Below are 20,177 nucleotides of genomic sequence, written 5' to 3'. Positions count from 1 at the left end.
TTGGGGAACACCTTACACAGATCAACCTAATCCCAAACTAAGCAAAGCTTGTATACTATACGTGGGTCACTCGAAAAGTTTTGAGATACAAAAAAACTATTGAAGATATTAACACTATTTATTTTACATCTTTTCGAAATACTCTCCGTCATTTTTTATACAAAGTTCCATACGTCTAAACCAACTTTGGAAGCACTTTTGCCAGTCTTCATCGGTTAGGCCAGAAATTGCTACTTCATAGGCAGCCACTGCTTCTTCGGCACTCGAAAAAAACTTTCCTTTTATTTTTCCCTTTACTGTCGGGAATAAAAAGAAATCACAGGGAGCTAAGTCAGGGCTGTAGGGTGGATGAGGCAAGGTTTCAATCCCAGTTTCTTCAATAAACGCCTTTGCTCTGAGGGACGTGTGGGAAGAGGCGTTGTCGTGATGCAGCATGATTCCCCGAAGCCCAGCCTTTGGTCTCCTCTCCCGCACTGCTTGGAAAACTTGTGGCGAACTAACGCCTAGGATTTTCTCGATGTCGGTGTATGTAAATTCGTGGGTCTTCTCGCACTAACATTTCAGTAGTCCATACGTTTTCTGCAATTACTGCTGTTTGCGGGCGACCACTTCTGTGGTCATCTTCGAGGTTAGTTTTACCCCTCTTGAATTCACTAAACCATCTAAAAACAGTTGCTTGGGATGGAGCAGACTCTCCTAATGCGGATTGTAATCGTTGCAAACTCAGTTGTTCGGTTAAACCAAATTTAAAATCATAAAATATCATAGCACGCAAATGCTCGCGGGTCAGCTCCGTCGTTTCAAAGAAAAAACGCGGGAACCGTTGTAGTAAAACAAAAGAAACAAATTTATTTTTAAAATTGAACCGAATTGGCTTCTTGTGTTCTATTTCCAAATAAATTTGCTTTTTAAAAACATATAATATGGGTGCGTTCCATTTTAAAATTTCGAGCATCTCACAATTTATCGAGTGACCTACGTAGGTATAGGTGTTAGGCGACGATATAGTTTAGATAAATACATACTTAATATCTGGGCGACCGAGCTTCGCTCGGTTCTATTTTAATATATCACGTCTTTAGATAAAAAAACTCTTATAAATACAAAAACAAAAAAAAAGACAAAAAACAAAAACTTAATTTCTGGCCGGGATTCGAAACCCTGACACCAACGATCTATCTGCGTACATTAGGCCGACCTCGTACGACTGAGCTAAGCGGAATCAATGCGCGCGCGGCGAAATTAACGACCATATTTTACGTTTACTAACGCGAAAGAAAAACTCATGAAAACTCGAAAATTCGCGTTTTCCGGAATCTAAGGCTACGCTAGATCGATTTTTCACCCCCGAAAACCCCCACATAACAAATTTCAGCGAAATCGTTAGAGCGGTTTCCGAGATCGTCGGTATATATAAATAAATAAATAAATAAATAAATAAATAAATAAATAAATATACAAGAATTGCTCGTTTAAAAGTATAAGATATACATAGGAAACATCCATGACTCAGGAACAAATTAATATCTGTGTGCTAATTACACAAATAAATGCCCTTACCTGGATTCGAACCCGGGACCGCGGCTTAGCAGGCAGGGTCACTACGCAGCAGGCCAGACCGGTCGTCCATTTATAATATTAGTATGGAAGGCTGGACCTTTTTATTTCATCCTGTAGTGTAGTAAAATCATAATAAAAATATCTTTTTCTCAAACATGCAATGAAATATTGTCTTTACGTTCCTTAAAATGAGCTGGGAAGTATCGCTTTTTGGGCGCAACAACTCGAGAGGACTAAATTTCATATTATTTTTTAGGCCTAGGCCTGCAAAGTAACTTTTTTTATAAAATATTGTCCTTTAGAGCATTTTTTATTTATTTCATTGTATGTTTGAGAAACGCACTATACATGCCTCGGCGTGAAAACGGATTCCCGGCCTCGTATCCCTATCCGGCTATATATACCCACTTGGCCGGAAATCCTCATTTTCCCGGCCTCTGATGTAATGTACTAATTATCATTAAATCATATCAGAAAACTGTCAAGTGAAAATAAGCATTATTGAAAACTTAAGACTGTATAACATGAAGACTGGTACCCACCGATTTACAAATTCGTATTTGTCTAACGTACTTATAAGTATACATATTAGACCGTTCAATTATAAAAGACCTTCAAAAGAACTGGAATAATCGAGCCTTAATTCTCTTTTGAGAGCATTTGAGCATTTTTTTTGCCATTTTTTTATTTAGATTTTTTTAGGGAATTTTAGGTCAATCTCACTGGGAGACAAAAAGTGTCCCAGAATTTCCATACATTTTTGTAACTTTCCTATTTTGTTACCCCACACAACATGTACCGAAAATGGTAACAAAATAAGAAAAAGTCGTATGGGACAATTTTTCAGCTACCTACTAGGATTGAAAAAGCTAGTGATTCTGAGTAGAAATAGTATTTTTTTTTTTCAAAAATATCACATTTTAGTAAATGTTAGTATATAAATATTATATGTTAAATGAACACATTCACTGTTTTCGTTGGTAGTTTGTGAGAACTGAGTGAGCACATGTTAATGACTGTATCTTTTGATTTATCGTTTTACAAATTCAGAGATTCGTTTTACAATTGTTTTAGAACTTTTACTAAATGATCAGCATATTTATTTTCAGTTCAGTTTTTAAAATTAAATGGCTTCAGTCCATTGGGACTATTTCGCCAGTGTCAAGGTGATATGAGCTAATATTAGTAATTTTTGTACAGTAAGTACGACATTGTACGGTGACTTAGCACTTGTAAATTGATAGCTAGATTTTACAAGAGCACGTGGACTACCGGCCGTTTACGACAAAAAAGAGGCTAAACGCGTTTCGAGAACAATTCTTCATCAGCTTCTCACTACACCATTAGTTTACTGCATAATAAGCTATCAATATTACACTTTAAACAACATTAATGAGTAAAAGAAAAATAAATTATTCACGACACGAAACCGCTAAGATGGCGTCCCAACCGGAAGTCCCCATATTTATTTTTTATTTTCGGAAGGTGCTCACTCAATCCACACGCACACTGTCAGCGACAAGTGTCAAATAGGCCACAGTTGTATATACCAAAATATTTTAATTAAAATTGAAGGTCTTTTATCTGCGGACGGTATATTGTAATTTTAAGTTGTAGTGCCTTACGCTCAGTTGCATAGACGCCCGTTACTCTCTGGTCCCACCAAATTTGAATTAGCGATGATCTATCGGCGTTAGAAACGAACAAAAGATAGCTTTCGTGTGAATAACCTAACAACAAAATTAAAATTGTGAAAAAAACCCCCGACTGCGACATAGTAGACCGATTTTCATGAAACATGGCTAAGAACACTCCCGACTAACTCAGCTTTCAGACAAAAAAAAAACCGGCCAAGAGCGTGTCGGGCCACGCTCAGTGTAGGGTTCCGTAGTTTTCCGTATTTTTCTCAAAAACTACTGAACCTATCAAGTTCAAAACAATTTTCCTAGAAAGTCTTTATAAAGTCCTACTTTTGTGATTTTTTTCATATTTTTTAAACATATGATTCAAAAGTTAGAGGGGGGGACGCACTTTTTTTCCTTTAGGAGCGATTATTTCCGAAAATATAAATATTATCAAAAAACGATCTTAGTAAACCCTTATTCATTTTTAAATACCTATCCAACAATATATCACATGTTGGGGTTGGAATGAAAAAAAATATCAGCCCCCACTTTACATGTAGGGGGGGGGGGGTACCCTAATAAAACTTTTTTTTTTTTTCATTTTTTATTTTTGCACTTTGTTGGCGTGATTGATATACATATTGGTACCAAATTTCAGCTCTCTAGTGCTAACGGTTACTGAGATTATCCGCGGACGGGCGGACGGACAGACAGACATGGCGAAACTATAAGGGTTCCTAGTTGACTACGGAACCCTAAAAATGAACTAGAAATCGCTCGCTCTCTCTTTTATTCACACGGGAGCGACTGTCTTTTGTTCGTTTCTAACGCTGATAACTGATGGCTTCTGGTGGGACCAGTGGCTTCAGTTTAATCACTAAATGTGTTTCTATGCAATTGAGTGGTAGTATATAAAAGTTTTGTAAAAATGGCAGCTAGTTTTGTACTGATTTAATAGTAAAACTTACGTCTACATATTCTATTGGTATTATTTTCGTAACTCACCAATCCCCATATACAGAGTGGGGCCTGTAACAAAGGCGAAGAATTGAACTATTCTCCTTATACTGATCTACATTTGTTCAGTGACTTTTAAAAATAACTTGTATTTTGATTTTTATCACCATTGAAAGTTTTTTCTAAGAGGTAATGTATTGCGAATTCTGTTAAGTCTAAAGTCTGACAGACAACGTCAATGACAACAATAATGGCGTACATTGAAGCTAATATTTATTTTGTATGAAAAAATAAAAATTTAAAGACTTCATAATTTTTAAAAGTCAGTTGATCAGTATAAGGAGAATAGCTTACAGTTCAATTGTTCGCCTTTGTTACATGCCCCACTCTGTATAATCTACACCCTGTTTTTATTGAATTCTGTTTACTTTAAGGGATGGTTCTTTAGATCAAATACAATTAATTTCTCTAAGAAACTAGCGTCTTAACTCTTGGGTCATTCCATTGTGACGGGTGGGATATTTATACTCTTTTTTGCCTACATTTTGCTTTATTTCTGCCAAACGGCAACAATTAGCGTATTAAATATGACATTATCAATTACTTGAATAATCAATGCGTACTGTACCTTCAAAAAAAATATGAAAATGTCATTATTATTATGAGAAATTGATGGTATAAGAAGTGTGACGGGTGGGACTTCAAAGTGCCTCTCCTCTCCGACTTGACTTACACAATTCGCAATTGGTAAGAAACTACGAAACTTTTGTTAAACAACCATTTTTTATTTAATTCCTGATATTATATAGATTAGGTATTAGTATAATTTACGCAAATAACTCGTAAAACAAAAATAATTTTGCTTCTCAATGCTTGTGACGGGTGGGACAGCGCTTTGTGACGGGTGGGACGAGTAACATTTGAGTATACAAATATATGAAAAATATAAAGACAGTTCGTTTGTATTTACTTTAAATCAGCTCTTTTATTAATTATTTAATGTTACAAGTAATAATTTCAGTAGTTTTCTTAGAGCATTAAACTAAAAAAAATATTTTTTCAACTTGAATTTTTAAAGGTTCAGAAAATTGTCAAACCTTGTCAAACAGTCTATTACCACATACTTTTATCAGTGGGTCAGAAATAATGTCAAAAATTTTACCAGTTTTAATGAAAAAGACTTCTTCCTGACTCATAGGCCTCATTGCATTCATTGTGTTCTAAAAAGTAATACCACAACCGAATTAAGCAATATTAGACATATAATTTGCTTTAATATAACCCAGTTAGGTTTAACTAAACTTAAAAGAAGGATTTTATACTCATTAACTCAAGTTTTATCAGATAACCCATTTTGCTCACCCGTCACTGTGACGGGTGGGACCTACTTTGAAAAGCGTTAAAAGTATACTTTTATTCACAAAAGCAGCGCGTTTTTTAGCTAAAATAACCAACCTCAACCTAATTGTTACTTTCACAAAGTAAGACATCAAGAGTTTAGATACTTTTAGGGTAAACAAGAAAAAACTTTGTTTTATTGTGACGGGCGGGACGTGAGTTACGCATTGTGTAGACGCCCAATAAATCCTAACCATGAAACTTAATTTAAGAGGGCTTTCGTGTTAAAAATAGTGAAATCGCAACCGAACGCTCGATCATACCGTGTGTGGTATCAAATTAAAGGGCTTTGCGAGTAGTTTATAAATATATATCACATTATAGGACTTTTTCTACTTGGTCTAACAAAATATGAGAAAATGTCCAAAAGTGGTAATAATTGTACCGGTGAAGGCTCGTTTTCAAAAAATTGGCAAAAATCAATAATAGCAATGTATAATCACTAAGGCATAACAGCAATTTAAGTAAACGTTGCAGATTAATTTAGTACAAAGCTTGCTTCGATGTGATGTAGATTTTCAAAGAAATTGTCACTTAATTTTAGGTAATTTCTGAAAAAAATTGAATTCGCCTTAGGCTAGTTTACTCTTTTTCAAAAACTTAAAATAAAAATCTAGTCTGAAATGATTGTGGTACAGGATATACGAATTATAAATTTACCCGTTTTAATATTCAAAATTGTCCAAATTTTACAAATAAGATCGACTGATTCAGCTCTATACGTGCGTTTTTCTAAACGTGCATTACAGAAAAATTCATAATTAATTTAGTGAGTTAGTTTTCAAAAATCCAGTCTTATAAAAATCAAGATAATAAGATGCTCTAACTGGAACTTGAATTAAATAAATCTATTGGATAACGGAAAGTGTAGTATTTCACCGACTAAAACTATCAATTTTACATTATTTTGACGTTTTTTTTGAAAGCAGCCTTAAATTTACTTGCCACTGGTTTAAACAGCTTTAAATATATTTTCTTTTACACATATCACTTTCTCCATAATGTTTATTGAAAGCGCGAAATAGCGCTGCCAACTTAGGGTATATATATGCCACCTTAGACAACTGGTGCTAGGGGTACGTTTGGACACATATAAAATGCAAAAAAATGTCATAAAAAGGAAAACTCATTGATTCATAAAATTAGGCATAATGTTCTATTCTCTAGATGTAGATTTAAATGTAAATTAAGTTATTTAATTTTTATGCCTGTGGTGTCGGTTTCGCTGGAATGACCCTCTTACGGTTGTTATAGAGTTATTAAAAAAATAAGAATAATAAATACATATTATAGGACATTCTTACACAGATTGACTGAGGCCCACGGTAAGCTCAAGTAGGCTTGTGTTGTGGGTACTCAGACAACGATATAATATATAAATACTTACATCCATGACTCAGGAACAAATATCTGTGCTCAGCATCACACAAATAAATGCCCTTACCGGGATTCGAACCCGGGACCGCGGCGCAGCAGGCAGGGTCACTCACTACTGACTGCGCCAGACCGGTCGTCAAAAAAAGAATAATTACTGAACACGTGTGCCCTTTACCACTTCCCAATGTTATTTGTTTTGAGATGTGCCGTCAATCACTTGACACTAACTTGAATATTATTCTTAAGGGTCTCTCACACTAATTAATTCATTTATTATGTATGAAAACGTTGAAGTATTTTTTTTGCGAATTTGACTAAAGTGATATACAGGGTGGTTCCTGATAACGAACCTAACGACATGTCGAATTTAACGGAAAACAAAGAAACACGATGGATATATTGACTGCAAAAAGAAATCATTATCGCAGGTTGAAAAACCGAATATCGTGAGTGTTGTGTGTCGACAAGTTGACATCCCTAGTGCACAAACTGTTCCAAGTGGGTATTCAGGACAAAGTGCGGGTAGTTCGAAAAACTCTTGATTTCAACTTCAGCCAGTCTGTTCCGAGACCACGAGGCACAGTGTGGGATCAGACCTCATTTTTGACCATGGTCTTTTTATTGTAAAAACCGGTAGCCTAGACCACAGTATAAGGATATATCAGTAGTTAATCTCCGGCAGCGGCGGCGCGGTCGTTACTACTGCGCAAGGTCACGCAGGGTTGTACATGTACAACGTTACTATAATCGACTTCGTACAATGTAAGTTGTTGTAAATCTAATAGGTACTATTAACTGTAAGTAGGTTTTAGTATAACAATACCACGTCATGACACCACATTAGTCAGTATTGAAGACACAAAAAATCATTATAAATATATTACTCTCATACGCGCAATAGTAGATTGTGTAACAATAATTGCAAAAGCGTTAATTTAAGTGTTCATTTTATATGTTTTCTCTAGAATACACCCAATCCATCACAATAAAAAAAAGATTCGTTTGAACTAGAAACGTAGGTACCTACTGTCCTACTCGTATTAGTAACTGTGTATGGCGCTATGCTAGTACCAACGCTCTTTCTACCTTTTTATCTAATAAAGATTCAAGTACGTATTTGTTTCTTAAATACTGACGAAATCATATTTACATAAAATGTTTGAATAGATGTTTGCACAATATTTAAGTAGGTACCAAACTTTCGAGCTAGATAGATCGCAGCATCTACCTAAATGTCGTTACAGATAAATCCTTATTGATTTTAATGTGTCATTCTAGCTTTAAATCTCACTTTTACGCCATTTACGTAAGCAATAATGTACCTAACACTGCAAATATATAACAACCACTTACTTTTCTGGGTGTCTAGGAATTCTAAAGAATGACATTTCCGCATTTTGAGAACTTTCCATACACCCATAAACACTACAGTAACGAAAATATGTCTTCGGTGCTGACGTCATTTTCTCCCGAACTCAACACGTCAACACAGCGCGCAAACGCGGCCCCGACTGTCCAGCCCAATAATCACCAGTTTCGCATGTTTTCGCCGCATGCGAGGGGAGGGAGGGGGACACACCGCGCGGCGTGAAGTTTGTAAGAAGAGTTATTACTGGTTTTATACTGTGCCTAGACCAAAACAATGCTACGACTAAAATTCCCGAATGTCAAATATGACTAGTTAACGAGAAATTATTTTTTGAAATTTAGGGTAAATGTACCCGAAAATTGACTAAAACTCAAAATATCATGAGAACGGTATCGATTATCAAAAAACACTTTTAAGAGAACTTATAGAACTACCAATATACTATCGAATTGAATAATCAGCACGGTAATAGCATCATTCATATCGGTATTAGAACCAAATTAGTAATTTTCGATTTTGATTTTTTTTCTCGAAAGTTCCTGTATATTAGCATTTCTTGTATTTTTTTACTGAAAGGTGATTAGCTTACTTATATGCTATAATTTTTGCCCTAAGCAATTCCATAGGATCTAGAAATTATGGTGTGTTTAAACGTCCCATATAAAATCCCCATAGAGTAATTAAGCACACCATAATTTCTAGATCCTATGGAATTGCTTAGTGCAAAAATTATAGCATATAGGGAAGCTAATCACCTTTCAGTAAAAAAATAAAAGAAATGCTAATATACAGGAACTTTCGAGAAAAAAATCAAAATCGAAAATTACTAATTTGGTTCTAATACCGATATGAATGATGCTATTACCGTGCTGATTATTCCATACGATAGTATATTGGTAGTTCTATAAGTTCTCTTAAAAGTGTTTTTTGATAATCGATACCGTTCTCAGGATATTTTGAGTTTTAGTCAATTTTCGGGTACATTTACCCTAAATTTCAAAAAATAATTTCTCGTTAACTAGTCATATTTGACATTCGGGAATTTTAGTCGTAGCATTGTTTTGGTCTAGGCTACCGGTTTTTACAATAAAAAGACCATGGTCAAAAATGAGGTCTGATCCCACACTGTGCGAGGACAAGAAACGAGTCCTTGAAACGTCGGAGGTTAGTGTAATACGCGATTAAGGGCCAGATTAGGGTTGTAAATAGAAAACCAAATGTTTTTTTTTTCAGAATTGTGAAAAAAAACCGAGCACCATGGTTTTTTTTCTAAATATGTTTTTTTTCAGATGAACAAATAATACGACTATAACGGTTTTTCGTGAGTTGTAACGTGTTTCAATAACAATAACGTACATTTTAATTCAATTAACATTTAGTATACAAAAGTTTATTGGGGAACCCTCGATGTTGCGAGTAGCGTGGAGAGGCGGTGGAGTTGCCAACAGTAAATAGTGATAACTACCAACTACAAATTTCGTAAAACTTACTTTTATAAGGCCAGAAATTAAAGTTATTTGATTAAATTCGTTTAATAGTCTAAAAAACCGTATAAAAGTATTAACTACTTTGCAAATTTTGAGATTTCGTACTTTAGAAAAAAAACATACTCCAGAAAAAAAAACTGTTTTTTTTTCACGGTTTACTTTTCATGTTTTTTTTAGAAAGCCAGAAAAAAAAGCGTTTTTTTGCAACCCTAGGCCAGATCAACCACATTTGACACACACATCATCGATGATGATGTGTGTTGGAACTTTCCATACAATAAAAATTTAACGAACGCTTTAACGGTGACAGACGGTTTGGTGCAACCGGCCCTAAGTCCCGTTTGCAATTTAAAAAAAACTCTAGGTACGTAAAAAGTAGGTCTTTATGAAATCAAATACAAATAAAGGAATGATATGAGAAATTAGTATTTGTGAGCTAAAAAAAATATGGGTAATTAATAATTAACAACGTAATACACTTCCAAAATATTAACTTTCCTATTAATAAAGAGATCAGAGAATTGATATTAAAATAAAATTAATTAATAATTAACAATGATAAACTTTGAGAAAAGTTTAATTATTAACAAATTGATCATTTTATAGGTATTAATAATTAGTTATTACACTTAAAAACGTAGTACACTTCAAAGATATTCTTATACTATAATTAATAGGTACATGAATCGAGACCCTTCTTTGGCAAGGCACGTTATATTGTGTGCGTGTGGATTGAGTGAGCACCTTCCAAAAATAAAATAAAATATGCTGATCATTTAGTAAAAGTTCTAAAACAATTGTAAAACGAATCTCTGAATTTGTAAAAAGATAAATCAAAAGATACAGTCATCAACATGTGCTCACTCAGTTCTCACAAACCACCAATGAAAACAGTGAATGTATTCATTTAACATATAATATTTATATACTAACATTTATTAAAAAATAGGCCAACCTACCTCTATAAATTTTAGATTACCTAGTGACGTATTTAATTTTTTACAAATAGTTTCTTATGCTCACTCAATCCTCACACTTTTGAAAAGCCGAATTTTGATGAAAAACATAAGATTTAGACCTCTATTATATGTGTATAGTTTAGTAAAAGTGAAATAGGAATTTGTAAAATATCAAAATTGAACGAAACTCCCCAATCTCAATATGACAATGGGAAGGCGGGGAAAATCAGGAGTCGACACAGTGTGGTCACCCTACTTGATACATTTGTATGAGAAAAGTTATATCTGAATATCTTTAAAACCAGACAACGAATATAAAATATTAGATAGTGGATATTTAGTAAAAATTTTTACTAAATGTTGAAGTACTTCCGAGTGTCTGTGGTGCTATAAATCTTAAGATATTTACATTTTTAACTTTCTCAAAACGTGTGGACTGAGTGAGCACTTACAAAAATTTATTATAAAAAAACCTGACACGTTAGTGGTTCGTTTTGCATTTTACAAATTCCCATTTCATTTTTACTAAACTATACACATATAATAGCGGTCTAAATCTTATGTTTTTCATCAAAATTCGGCTTTTCAAAAGTGTGAGGATTGAGTGAGCATAAGAAACTATTTGTAAAAAATTAAATACGTCACTAGGTAATCTAAAATTTATAGAGGTTGGCATATTTTTTACTAAATGTTAGTATATAAATATTATATGTTAAATGAATACATTCACTGTTTTTGTTGGTAGTTTGTGAGAACTGAGTGAGCACATGTTAATGACTGTATCTTTTGATTTATCTTTTTACAAATTCAGAGATTCGTTTTACAATTGTTTTAGAACTTTTACTAAATGATCAGCATATTTTTTTTTATTTTCGGAAGGTGCTCACTCAATCCACACGCACACGTTATATTTGTGCCATTATCTGGGTAAAGGGCGTATTGTCGATGGCGCTTACGTCGTTATGAGCGATGCTCGTGTACAAATACGACGCCGCGGGACGTAAGCGCCATCGACAATAAGGTCCCTTTATCTAGATAAAGTCATATTTAACCAAATGTTACGCTTAAAGATAAGTTATTAATAATTAATAGCCGGGCCCACACTAAGGCTGCAAATAGAAAAAAACAAAAATTTTTTTTTTCAGAATTCTGAAAATAAACCGAGCACTATGATTTTTTTTCTAAATATAACAGCTAGTATACCGACTCATAGGTCACTTTACGCTGGACGGTCGGCACCGCCCGCGCTCGTACTACTTGACTTTATTACAGTTTGGTCACTTATCAGCTAATACCGGCGAACGCTGTACCCACATATTTAAATATGATTTTATTGCATGTTTCGTTTATATAAATTTTGTATTCATACATTTGTAAATAATACTTAAGTAAGACTGTTTTGTATTTCTCTAAGTTAAGTGAATGTTATATTCTTTTTGGAGAAATAAATTCTTAAACCATAATATGTTTTTTTTTGAATGAACAAATAATTCGACAATAACGGTTTTTCGTGACTTGTAACGTGTTTCAATAACAATAACGTACATTTTAATTCGATTAACATTCAGTATACAAACGTTTATTGGGGAATCCCCGATGCTGCGTGTAGCGTGGAGAGGCGGTGGTGTTGCCAACAGTAAATAGTAACTATACCAGCTACAGATTTCGTAAATGTTACTTTTATAAGCTAACTAAGCTTTTATAAGCTAGCTAGCTTAAAGTTATTTGATTAAATTCGTTTAATAGTTAACATTAAGTCTAAAAAACTGTATAAAAGTATTAACTGCTTTGCAAATTTTGAGATTTCGTACTTTAGAAAAAAAAAAATACTCGAGAAAAAAAACTGTTTTTTCACGGTTTTTTTTTTCATGTTTTTTTTTCAAGCCAGAAAAAAAAACGTTTTTTTGCAACCCTAGTCCACACTGACCGCACGCCTCGCGAAAACGTCTGTGCTCGTGCGCGCACGTTTGCCTCGCCCGAGCAAATTTGCTCGACAAGATGGCGGCCTTCGGTTAGCTGTTCAAAATAGTTCTGCATTATTTATTCCCGTGGCACGTAAATTATGATTTTGTTACATTTTCTTTTGATGGATTAAAAAGAATCATTCACGAATTTCACGATTCAAGAACTATTTGGAATAGTTGACCACAGATTTCATATATATGAGAAACAGATTTCATATACATGGCATATACCTACCATAGATCAAGCAAACGTATCTAGTTAGCAAGCGCGGATCCAGCTTCGTGCCCAGGGGGGGGTCATGTGGTAAAGGCCCGGGCCCGGGGGGGGGGTATGGCTCCCATGACCCCCCCCCCCCTGGATCCGCGCATGCTAGTTAGCGTGTCAAACGGACTCAGTCAAATCCACTGAGTTGTCCGTCTTTATTCACACCTTGCAGCTTTCGGGCGTGATTTTTTGTAAATTGAAGTCAACAAAAATATAGAAAATGCCTCATTAAGTCGTTACATAATATTTAATTGCAACAAGTGGCAACAACACAAAAATTATTAACAATTGAACACTCTAGGACCTTAGGCATATTTCCAATCACAGGCAAGTAACAACCTCAGTACAAAATCTGACACACTCGGCCCCTATACAAATAGATGACCTTGTTTCTTGTAGCCGCCATCTTGCCAAGCAAATTCACTGCAAGGCAAACGTGCGCACATTCATGTTATGAGCACGGACGTTTCGCGAGGCGTGCGGTCAGTGTGGACCCGGCTAATCACTTACAACTAATTAAACAAAAAAAAACAATGACTGGGGTCAATCTTGACTGGCTAGAACTACAACTAATATATATTGTTCCATATATGGCAGTTATAAAAAAATACTGACAGTTATTTGAGGCCATATTCAAACAAATTATCTAAATGTCATGTATGAAAAAAGGTTCAATAGTGCCACTTTTGTCCCATATATGGAACACATGTCCCATATATGGCACTGTAGTTAAAAATGGAAAATATTTGGATTAGTTAAAAATACAACGAATTCGAAACGTCTACTTCTTCTTCTTACTAGCCCCAGAGCGTAGCCTCGGCAGCTTATTAGGCGTCCAGTCCTCATCATCTTGCTTTCTCTTTCTCTCAGCCCGCGGGATCTTGATTGGGTTGTGTGAGCCGCTAAGAGGAAGGTCCTCCGATGTGTCTTTGCTGGGTAGTTCCACTTCGCTGAACTCCTTCAGAGGAGTTGGTTGGGAAACGGGCTTTTGTATGACTGAGCCTGGGATGGAAAATAAGTGTTTAGAGCAAGGGATTTTAGGTGTGGGGCGCGCCCCTAGTAGCGCAGCAACATTATAATGCGGGCGCGGGGCCATGGAATAAGTGCACACATTACATTACCCAAATAATAGTTAGGATGGGGCGCTGGACATGAACAAGTCTGCTACAAGTGACCACTGAACAAGTGTGCCATACGTGATCACTGAACAAGTGTGCCATATGTGGGAACCTTATCATTTGTTCCATATGTGGCCATTGCACATTTATTTGTTCCATATGTGACCACTGTACATTTATGGCACGAGCATTAGTTGAGCATTTCTTTTTTTTTGCCTTTTTTATTTTTTTAGGGAATTTTAGGTCAATTGTACTCAGAATCACGAGTACTTTCAATCTCACTGGGAGACAAAAAGTGTCCTAGAATTTCCATACATTTTTGTTACTTTCCTCTTTTGCTACCCCACACATGTACGGAAAACATCCAAATTATAAACAAATCAATTATTTTTGTAGTCGGTACCAGACCTGTTCGTCGCCTTGCTATTGCCTGTTTGCCCCACCCAACCATACACAGGCTGGTACCGACTCCAAAAATAATTGATTTGTTTATAATTTGGATGTTTAGCTTATTGCAATACGATAAGAAATCTGAATTGAAAGGTTTATTATTTTTGGCTTTTTAGTTTCTCCGTGTTTTGTAACGCGCTTATTTTTGAAGGCGGTTTTATTTTTTGTTAAAAAGTTTATTTATTTGTTGATTTTTAGGGTTCCGTACCTCAAAAGGAAAAAACGGAACCCTTATAGGATCACTTTGTTGTCCGTCTGTCCGTCCGTCCGTCTGTCAAGACCCTTTTTCTCAGGAACGCGTGGAGGTATGAAGCTGAAATTTATATCAATTACTCAGGTCTACTGTCCCTTGAAGCTGTGAAAAAATCAAACTTCTAAGCCAACGCAATCAAAAGATAGAGCCGTTTATGCCGCAAATTTTCGACACTTGCAAGGGAATCAAAACCTACAGGGTGCTTCCCGTGAACTCAGAATCTTGAAATTTGGTACGAAGCAACGTCTTATAGCATAGATAAAGGAAAAATTACGAAAACCATAAATTTTTAGTTACATCACATAATATATTTTTTTTAATAATTTTAACCTTACTACCCATTTCCTCATAAACGCGTAGAGGTATTAAATTGAAATTCATACCAAATACTCAGGTCTATAATACCTTTAAGCTGTAACAAAATCAAACTTCTATGTCAACGCAATCAAAAGAAACAGTAATTTAAGCTGCATATTTTGAAACTCGCAAGTACTCGCAAGGGAATCAAAACCTAAAGGGTACTTCCAGTCGACCTAGAATCTTGAAATTTGGCATGAAGCAACGTTTTATAGCACACATAAAGGAAAAATTCCGAAAACCTTAAATTTTTAGTTACATTACAAAATATATATTATGACTCGATTGTCGTAATGAACGAACTTTGTAAACCTTGCAGGTTTGTACGGAACCCTCGGTGCGCGAGTCCGACTCGCACTTGGCCGGTTTTTAGTGGTTCCTAGTGATATTATATGTATCAGTCCGAATACATGTACAGTAGTGAAAGAATTATCCTTTAACTCCTAACCATTGAGGAGTTGACCTTCCATCATCAGCTCAGCCACATAAAATTATTACCATCAGGCGTAAATACTGGTGTACCTTTGAAAAATACACTAAAAACATTACATGTGCCTATAACATTTGAAGAGTTCCCTCGATTTGTCCAGGATCCCATCATCAGACCCCGACTTGGTGCCAATGGGACCATTTTTTTTTTGTATGTATGTTACTCGATATCTCCGAGAATTGTGGACCGATTTTCAAAATTTTTTTTTTGATCGTACGGGTATAACCCCGAGATGGTCCCATTGGCACCAAGTCGGGGTCTGATGATGGGATCCTGGACAAATCGAGAGAACTCTTCAAATGTTATAGGCACATGTAATGTTTTTAGTGTATTTTTCAAAGGTACACCAGTATTTACGCCTGATGGTAATAATTTTATGTGGCTGAGCTGATGATGGAAGGTCAACTCCTCAATGGTTAGGAGTTAAAGGATAATTCTTTCACTAGTGTGCATATATTCGGACTGATACATATAATATCAATAGGAACCACTAAAAATCAACAAATAAATAAACTTTTTAACAAAAAATAAAACCGCCTTCAAAAATAAGCGCGTTACAAAACACGGAGAAACTAAAAAGCAAAAAATAATAAACCTTTGAATTCAGATTTCTTATCGTATTGCAATAATCTAAACATCCAAATTATAAACAAATCAATTATTTTTGGAGTCGGTACCAGCCTACGTATACACCTACGGTTGGGTGGGGCAAACAGGCAATAGCAAGGCGACGAACAGGTCTGGTACCGACTACAAAAATAATTGATTTGTTTATAATTTGGATGTTTAGATTATTGCAATACGATAAGAAATCTGAATTCAAAGGTTTATTATTTTTTGCATTTTAGTTTCTCCGTGTTTATATTTGTGCCATATGTGACCGCTGGACATATATGGCACCAGTTAATAGTGTAATATTTGGATTAAACGACATGGCTCGGATGCACTAATCCTAATATTTTCCATGTTTTACACGATTAACTAGTGTGCCATATATGGCACATACCCACCTAGATTAGTATCCTTGAGCGACATCTTCTCTATAGGACTGAGTGCTTCCTCCACGGGGTCTGAAGCCTCAGTCTCAGCGATCACACGGTCGGGGATTGTGTCTTGCTCCAGGCGGAAGAATCTCTTATATGCCAGCTTTAGACCCATCGGGTCAATGGGTCGGGCGATGGACAATCTAGAAAGAAAGTTTTTTTTTTATGGGATAGGAGGCAAACGAGCAGGCAGGTCGCCTAAGTAAGCGATCACTGCCGCCCGTGGACACACGAAACACCAGTGTTGGAGGTGCGTTGCAGTCGTTTAAGATGGGTATACACTCTTTTCTTGCCCCCTTTTCCCCCACATCTAGCGTCTCGCGAGCGTAGCGTCGGGCCAACTGTATAGAATAAGACGCCGCGGCGACGCGGCGTCAGGGTTTGCCATTTATTCATACAGTTGACCCGACGATAAGTTTGCAGCGATTTTGATAAAAAATCAGACCAAGCTAAGTATGCAGCGATTTTGATAAAAAAATCAGACCAAGCTAAGTTTGCAGCGATTTTGATAAAAAAATCAGACCAAGCTAAGTATGCAGCGATTTTGATAAAAAATCAGACCAAGCTAAGTTTGCAGCGATTTTGATAGCCTCTTAAAAGTCGGACCAAGGTAAGTTTGCAGCGATTTTTATAGCCTCTAAAGTCGGACCAAGCTAAGTATGCAGCGATCCTGATAGCCGTTTATAGACACTATTGTCACAGTACTCACAATGCGGGGTCGACGTCGGGTGGGACAATATGGTGCGACTGCATCAGCCGGAGCATCTTGCTGGTGCTGGCGGCGGTCAGATTGAACTTGCCCATCAGTTGCTCGCCGGTGACCGTTGTCTGGCGGGAACATATCACTAGCGAGCGACGGAAGATGCAGAGACACTGTAAATAAAAAATATTTAGATTAAGGCACTGGTCCCACCGCGAGCTAGTAAGCTATGAGCTACAAGCGCGGATCCAGCTTCGTGCCCAGGGGGGGGGGGGTCACGTGGTAAAGACCCGGGGCCTCAGGGGGAAGGGGGTCACGTGGTCTATTTGTATGGCCAACTTAGGCTCCAGGGGGGTCATGACCCCCATGCCCCCCCCCCCCCTGGATCCGCGCATGACGAGCTATCGGCTATAAAACGAACAAAAGATAATCACTCCCGTGTAAATAAAAGAGACACGGCGATGTTTATAATTACTCGCCCAGCGGTGAGCTATTAAAATCGCCGTGTCTCTTTTATTTGCACGGGAGTGCTTATCTTTTGCTCGTTTTTATAGCCGATAGCTCATAGCTTAATAGCTCGCGGTGGGACCAGTGCCTAAGGGGCTCCACATGGTTTTCATCGATTTTTGACAAGTTTTGAGTGGAAACTCCTTGCAACTACAGATAGAGTTGTAAGAACAACGGCCATCTATAAAAAAAGTGTAGAAAGAAAAGAAAAGTTAAACACGGTGCTAAAAACTTCATAACTCCCTAGGGAGAATGATTTTTCTATAACTCCCGCTCCGCCCGCGCACAATAGCACATTTAGTGTAAGAGTGTGATGAAAACATAGTTAGGTTCCTATACAGGGTGCCCGGTAATTAATGGACAACCCTTTAACCACCAAGAGGGCACCTTATACTGGTCCAGAAAATCGACTTAATCTTTAGTAAAAGCCACCTGGTTTTCGAGATTTTCAGTTTTAAAAATTTTAGGTAGTATTAAAATTTAAAAGTGTGAAAATCTCGAAAACCAGGTGGCTTTTACTAAAGATTAATGTCGATTTTCTGGACCAGTATAAGGTACCCTCTTGGTACTTAAAAGGTTGTCCATTAATTACCGGGCACCAGTTTTAGCTGTTTATTTCATATAATCCGCTCCACACTACATGGCGACCGTGACAGGACACCACAGTGCCAAGATTTTTCTCCTTAGATTTGGCTAAAACAGTATCCGGTATCTGGCCGGATAGTAAAGATGTCGGATTCGGATACCGGAAAGTGACCGGATATCCGTAATTTAGAATGATGAAAACCTAGTTAGGTACCTGTACCGCCTGCTTAATATTTCATTTAATCCGCTTCATACATGGCGACCGTGACAGAACACCACAGTGCCGAGATTTGACCGTGTATACGCACCTCCTGCTTGCGAGGCCCCACGCCCTTCAAATAGCCGCAGGTGAGGCTCCTGCTGGGGTCCGCCCGATAAATATCTATTTATGTAAAAGTATGTGTAGTATATGCTGTATATGTATATATATAGTTTGCTATTCTTCTTAGTAAATCACCTTTTTGTTTTCTCTCTGCACCATTTGTATTGAATCTCTGTTTGGCCCTATGGTTGACTGGTAGAGAATGCCTTTTGGCATTAAGTCCGCCATTTGTACATTTTTGTATATTTTGTGCAATAAAGTTTAAATAAATAAATACAATAATAAATTTAATGTGCGAATGTGATGAAAACATAGGTACCTATTACCACCTGCTTAGTATTTCATACATGGCGACCGTGACAGAACACCACAGTGCCGACTTGCCGAGATTTGACCGTGTATAGTACCTCCTGCTTGCGAGGGCCCACGCCTTTCAAGTAGCCGCAGGTGGGGCTCCTGCTGGGGTCCCGCTCGGCGCACGCGGAGCAGCAGTGCTCCGCCGCCGGCACCAAGAGCCCGAAACACACGGCGTGTTGCTGGCTCTGACAGTACCTGTAGCAAAATCGACACCAACTTTTAAGACTAAAATTAATAGTTATTTGTTATACAAGGGGGCAAAGTTGTATTTTAACGCCGAGTGTTGAATTGAAAAACGAGCAAGTGAAAGGATTCTATAGTTGAACCACGAGCGAAGCGGGTGGTTCGAGAATAGAATCCTGAGCTTGCGAGTTTTTTAACACACGAGAAGTAAAATACATTTGCACCCGAGTGTAACACAAAACTTTTCCCCTCACTATAGCGAGGAAACTACAACGCAAAAAATGCGTTTATCACTGCTTCCAGTAATTCCACAGGTGGTAAATCATCTTTATTACTAGATTCACCTACTTTTATCAATTTTATAGCAGTTAATTCAAGGTCAAATTACTTTACCCACTAGTGGATAAAATGCGTTTTTACCCGCTGGTATTAAAGGACAAAACGCGTGTTTCCGAGCTAGTGAGGGGAAAAAAGTATTTACTTGATACTCAAATTTCTAACACATAAGCAGTCGTACTATGCTAGTTTTATTAATCTTTAGATTATTATGTCTAATTTCAGTTTATGTTAACACTTGCCTTTCTTTTCGATACATTTCTAAGTACCATTTACCTATACTGTTATTCTGTAAATTATAGGTCACTTTAACCTCCTCCTCCACCTCCTCTCCCTCATGTTATAATAGTTATTTGTTATACAAGGGGGCAAAGTTGTATTTTAACGCCGAGTGTGGAATTGAAAAACGAGCAAGTGAAAGGATTATATAGTTGAACTTGCGAGTTTTTTAACACACGATAAGTAAAATACATTTGCACCCGAGTGTAACACAAGCCTTTTCCTCTCACTACAGC

The 20,177-nt window shown here is 36.7% G+C and overlaps 1 protein-coding gene across 1 annotated transcript; it reads right to left on the bottom strand.

Moving 5' to 3' along the window:
- Window positions 1-13,071: 13,071 nt before the first annotated feature.
- LOC125240187 lies at window positions 13,072-19,921 on the bottom strand. The gene is made up of 5 exons (XM_048148010.1): window positions 19,905-19,921; window positions 19,194-19,338; window positions 17,382-17,545; window positions 16,640-16,815; window positions 13,072-13,963 (listed from the first exon to the last, which is right to left on the bottom strand). The coding sequence occupies exons 1-5, from the start codon at window positions 19,919-19,921 to the stop codon at window positions 13,743-13,745; spliced, it is 723 nt and encodes a 240-aa protein (XP_048003967.1). The 3' UTR covers window positions 13,072-13,742.
- Between the last annotated feature and the right edge of the window lie 256 nt (window positions 19,922-20,177).

The sequence above is a fragment of the Leguminivora glycinivorella genome, chromosome 27 (genome assembly GCF_023078275.1).
Source record: "Leguminivora glycinivorella isolate SPB_JAAS2020 chromosome 27, LegGlyc_1.1, whole genome shotgun sequence".
Classification (NCBI taxonomy): Eukaryota; Metazoa; Arthropoda; class Insecta; order Lepidoptera; family Tortricidae; genus Leguminivora; species Leguminivora glycinivorella.
Note: the sequence above shows the minus strand (reverse complement) of the source record. Positions and strands in the feature narration are given on the sequence as shown.

What these genes read in the sequence shown, in the direction of transcription:
- LOC125240187 (XM_048148010.1), bottom strand. An exon ending in CCCGACGTCGACCCCGCATT is followed by an intron (nt 16,816 to 17,381) that starts GTGAGTACTGTG and finishes CTTTCTTTCTAG; the next exon opens with ATTGTCCATCGCCCGACCCA. An exon ending in GCTCAAGGATACTAATCTAG is followed by an intron (nt 13,964 to 16,639) that starts GTGGGTATGTGC and finishes TTTCCATCCCAG; the next exon opens with GCTCAGTCATACAAAAGCCC.